Here is a 5628-nt window from a genome sequence, read left to right on the forward strand (position 1 = left end):
ATCGTTTAATCCTTTGTATTCTCACAATAGCAGCATAAACAAACTTTACAATGGTTTTATTATATACTAGTTTTCTCCCGCAGATTCGCTCGCGTATTTTGGAGAGGATAATTTAAAGAAAGGGTTATCCTCCCTTGGGATTCAAGCTTGTTTCATATCAAATTTTATCAAAATTGGTTTAGTAGCTTAGCCGAGAAAGCGTAACAGACGACAGAGTTACTTTCGCATTTATTGTAATGCTCTATCCTGTACTAGCTAAACCCGACGACGATTTCTGCCTGTGTATGTATACTAATTGTCATGGCGATTTGTTGAACGGTATTATAGTTTATGTGTTGCAACGCCATCTATTGGCGATTTACAATAAAGCGTATACAATAAAAATATTAAACGAAAATTCACATATATGTGCCAACTTCACAGTGATTGGCCAAACCATAAGAAATTCAGTAGCTACTATTTTCTACCAATTTACATAGGTATGTTAAATTTAGTATTCATCACACATGTCAAGTCAAAATAGAGAGATTACTAATTCAACGCCTTTTTATCATTTATACATTTTATCGAATATTTTTGACATGTGTTTTAATTTTATTAATGGGTCCAGTTAAAAATATCTGCCGAATTTATTATAGAAACGAATTCCATTCCCTAGAAATGATGTATTGACGTAACGAAGAGAAACGGGTGTTTATAAGCTTATCAATACTTCTCGTATTTATAGTGTGATTGTCGCGGTTTCTTTTAAAGAAATAATACATAATATTGTTGTAAAGCAACTTTAAGAGATTCCACTTCGTTAACAAGATCCCGAAGATATCTCGAGCTCCAAGATTACAAATAGATCTGACAGCACTCAATAAAAATAGGTTCAATATCTCCCAAAGTATACACACACTTAAAATATCCGTTGTAAATATCATTTTAAGTAAAAGAGTATTATTTTTTCTTTTAGATTTATTTTTTGAATAATAAATTCATTCATTCTAGTAACAGCCTGTTAATGTCCCACTGCTAGGCTAAGGCCTCCTCTCTCCCTTTTGAGGAGAAGGTTTGGAGCTTATTCCACCACGCTGCTCCAATGCGGGTTGGTAGAATACACATGTGACATAATTTCAATGAAATTAGACACATGCAGGTTTCCTCACGATGTTTTCCTTCACCGTCAAGCACGAGATGAATTAAAATCACAAATTAAGCACATGAAAATTCAGTGGTGCTTGCCCGGGTTTGAACCCACGATCGTCGGTTAAGATTCACGTGTTCTAACCACTAGGCCATCTCGGCTGAATAATGAATACATTTATATAATATAACTGCCTCGTTGGTCTAGTGGCTTGATGTAAAGCCGCAAACCTGGAGGTCCTGGGTTCAATTCCCAGGTCGGGCCAATAAAAAGTTATTGGGTTTTTCTGTCAGAAAACTCTCAGTAGCAGCCCGGAGTCTGGAAGTTGGAAGTGTGTACACTCCGGTGCCTCGGAAAGCATGTAAAGTCGTTGGTCCTGCCCCTGAACTCTTTCTGGTCGTGTCGGATTGCCGTCCCATCGGATTATTAGAGTTAGGGAATAGAGAGTGCACCTGTGTTGGCGCACACACTTGTGCGCTATAATATCTCCTGCGTAGTTGGCTCTTCTCCCTTGAGATTGGCCGCCGCGGCTGAAATCAGTCTGAAGAATATTATTATTATTACATTTATATGACTTGAATTTCATTAAACAAACACAAGCCTAATATTTATAAAATGTGTCATACAATTATTTCGCATTTAGTAATAACGCTTAAAACGGCGAAATGCATTTTAATAACTGCATTTTGTAAACGAATTGTAAGCTCAGCTCCGGGCCACAGGATCAAAATGGCGGCAAATTATGAAATGGAATGGAAAGTCTAAATGGAATTAATTTTAAAGATTTTCAAAATAGGTATTTATAAATTTATATTAAATTATATATTATTAAATTTATATTTTAATATAATATTAGTATATAGTCATGGTTTTATTTCAGGATAACAAGACATTTACGGGATCAAATATTTATCTAACGTTTATAATTTAGTTGACTCATTATTTTATTTTTATATTTTTACTAGGCGGACTAGCAAATATGCCACCTAATGGTATAAGTGGTCACCAACGCCTATAGACATTATTAGCATTGTAAGAAATGTTAATCATCGCTTACATCGCCGATGTGCCACCACTACTAAGATGTTATATCCCTTGTGCCTGTAATTACACTGGCTCACTCACCTTTCAAACCGGAATACAACAATACCAAGTACTGCTGTTTTGCGGTAGAATATCTGATGAGTGGGTGGTACCTACCTAGACGAGCTTGCACAAAGCCCTACCACCATAAATAAATACAACTATATCTATTTATTCATGTAAACATACAATAAATAGAATGCGGAATGAGATTATTTAAAACAAATATTAATGGCATCTCAGATTAAATTGGTTTCTAACCATATAAATATTTATATATAAAACAAAAAGGCGGACGGATAGATGGGTCACCTGATGGTAAATGGTCACCATCGCCCACAGACATCAGGTGGCCAATTTGCTAGTCCGCCTACCTATAATCATATATAAAAAAATACATTAATTTTTGTAAAATGAAATTGTGTGAAAGTATTAAATATTTTGTTTTTGTTTGTTTCTTTGTTTCTTTAGGTGTATCTGTTATTAATGGAAATTTAGCAAATCTTGTTGTTATTGTTGTAACGTTGTATTAGATTTTTTTAAATAAATAATATAATGTACATTGTATTGTATTTGTTGAATTATACTTTTTTCTATAATAAAATATAGAAATAAAATAACAAATTATTGTTTAAAAGATTTTATTATTTATTAAACACAATTAACTCTTGAAATGTAGTTCGGGGGCGTACTTAAAAATGCAATGGGGTATTTCATTACCAAGTTTACAAGAATCGTCATCGGCTTTTATCTGCGGAAAATAAAATTAATTTAATTAATGCGTTTATAATAAGTATGGCATCAAATAAGTATCCTAGTCAAAGTTTGTTAATTTGAAACTGGACGAACAAGTTTTCGTATGTTTTATTTGGCTTTGCATTTCGTGCTCAGTGGTAAAAGAAACTTGCATGCATCAGATGAAATTCTGCGAAATGTGCATCCAATCTTTACTAGAGCAAAGTGAAAATAACTTTCTTAAAGATGAAATAATAATAAGTGGAAAGCTTTCCATGGCAATGGAATATTTTATCAATGACAACATAAAAAGCAAAATGTTAGAGTTAATAAGAATCTCATCTGATCTCCAGTTTTAACTCTGCTTTAAATATTAGCTAAATTTTACGATTATTCCGCTTATATATGAATATAAATACATTAGACAATCAATCACGTTTAAACATCACCATTCTGGTTGAGAAAATTTTCTGATATGAATTTCTGAATTTTTTTGTTCGCGGTTTTTTCAAGCAAATCAAATGCTAAAGAGTTTTAGAATTATCGTATATAAATACAAACTATTGATCATTCGTAATTATGTTAAGATTTAAAATGAACGTTAAATATATAAATATAAGTGGGTAGGTACCACCCACTTATCACAAACTCTACCGTAATACCGTAATAGAGTGAACCAGTGTAACTAAATGCACAAGGGCTATTTCTTACTATGTCAATGTCTATGGGTGGTGATATATTAGAGCAGGTGATATATAAATATACAAGAAAATTGAAAATAATCATATTTTATATTTTGATTAAGCATTTACCTCTTTGTCACAATTCTCGGAGACAGTCTTCATGTGATCCAGTTTCTTCTTATTTTGAAGGACGAGCGGAGTGATGATGACCATGAAACCAGATTTTGAGAATTTCTTGTCCTTTACGATACCTATCTGTTTATTATAAAATCAGATATATATATATATATATATATATTATATAAAAAATTGTCAAAATTTGAATGTATTAATGTTTGATAAAACTCATCTCCTCAAGGTAGAGAAAGTCTTAGCCCACCAGTATTAAGAATATTGTTCTCAATCAGAAGTTCCAACACACTTAATGATGGTGCTTATTTTTTCAATCGTGGTGCTAAGTTTCATATTGTGTAACATATATAAATTAGGATAAAGATTTTATTATTTTTACAAAGAAACCCTCAGTTTTACTCATCTGGGTAAGTATCACTTACTCGATAATTGCTCTACCGCCACATAGCATTACTTTGTATTTTTGTTAATACTGTGTTCTATTTTGAAGGTGGGTCAGCCAGTGGTAAAAGGGATATCAACAAATCGGTTAGCTTACTTTTTCCAATAAACAGGTGACGATACATGCAGCCTTATGCGGGAATGGTGGATCCTTGCGAAGATCCATCAGATCAGATTCCGTAGCATTAATTTTTTCCATACATGAACGAGCCGTGACTCTCAAAGTTTTATGAACCATTGCTGCTATTGGATTGTCTTAAAATAAAATGTATACCAATTAATTTTAACTAAACACGTGTCTTAGTGAGTTAACTAAATGAAAAAAAAAACCGATACCACAAATAGGTGGTAGATTTAGGGGAATGTACGGTAGTAAAAAGCCTGTTATTGTTTGACGACATCAGATATAACGAATATATAAATAATATTGTAATAAATAATTTAAAATTATTATAAAGAAACATTTAGGTAATCAGTTGATATAATTTTATTGTAAAATTTATATTGTATTTTTTTTAATGAGACGACCCGCGAACCCCAACTGAATCCGGAATTCAATATTCAAACCTTAGCAAGCACCGCTTTTTTGCGTGTGTTTTTAATAATATTTGTAGACTTAATTGGTTAAATGTTTTCATTATTTATTTACTAGTAATGGGGGTAGTAACACCCCATGGGTTAAGCACCTTATATCCTTTTTAGGTACCCCTAGAAAAGTGTTCAACCCATAAAAGCTTAAGGAACAAAGAAACTAACTTTCTCAAGTATAATATTAGTAAGAATGGTAATTGTTATGTCCTCCTCAATAAAAAATAAAAAAAAAACAAATGATTCACCGGTAATTTTATGCAGAAGTGTCTGATATCTTACCTTTTTCAAGCTGTGCTGTAACAGAGTACACCAAAATTAAGCAAATAAAAAATTTAAGCATTTTGAACGTTCTGTATTATCAAATAGTACCAAATTAATGATGGAATAATATCAAGACAACATCCCGTCCACAGATGATAAAATCTCCACGGAAATATCATTTCACGTTTGGATGGACGTACAGAAAATCGTAATTATATCATAATATTGTAATGAGGGAAGGAATGGATGTAATATTATGTATACAATTAATGATTTTGTTATTTGCTTCCATAAATTAGTTTGCTAAAAGGGTGCGTACCTTTTTCAAATTAATTGTAATAGTTCAATCAAATATTTGATATTACTTTAATATATTATGTTTTTATAAAGAATACTAGCAAAGTTAATAAAAAAAAATTGCTAATATACTTACCCCTCGAATTAAGCGTACAGCTTGTGTTGGAAAGACAATAGACCAGGGGCCTAACCTGCGACTTTTACATCACCAGGCAGCCTATAAACCGTTGCGCTATTGAAATTTTAATGTATGTATGTAATAAAGTAAGACAAAAC

At 32.1% G+C, this 5628-nt stretch overlaps 1 protein-coding gene across 1 annotated transcript; it reads right to left on the reverse strand.

The window, feature by feature from the left end:
• Positions 1-2873: 2873 nt before the first annotated feature.
• Positions 2874-4462, reverse strand: LOC126776939 (uncharacterized). The gene is made up of 3 exons (XM_050499811.1): positions 4301-4462; positions 3760-3885; positions 2874-2963 (listed from the first exon to the last, which is right to left on the reverse strand). Exons 1-3 carry the CDS (start codon positions 4439-4441, stop codon positions 2874-2876), a joined length of 357 nt encoding a protein of 118 aa, XP_050355768.1. The 5' UTR covers positions 4442-4462.
• Positions 4463-5628: the final 1166 nt, after the last annotated feature.

Source organism: Nymphalis io, chromosome 21, assembly GCF_905147045.1.
Source record: "Nymphalis io chromosome 21, ilAglIoxx1.1, whole genome shotgun sequence".
Classification (NCBI taxonomy): Eukaryota; Metazoa; Arthropoda; class Insecta; order Lepidoptera; family Nymphalidae; genus Nymphalis; species Nymphalis io.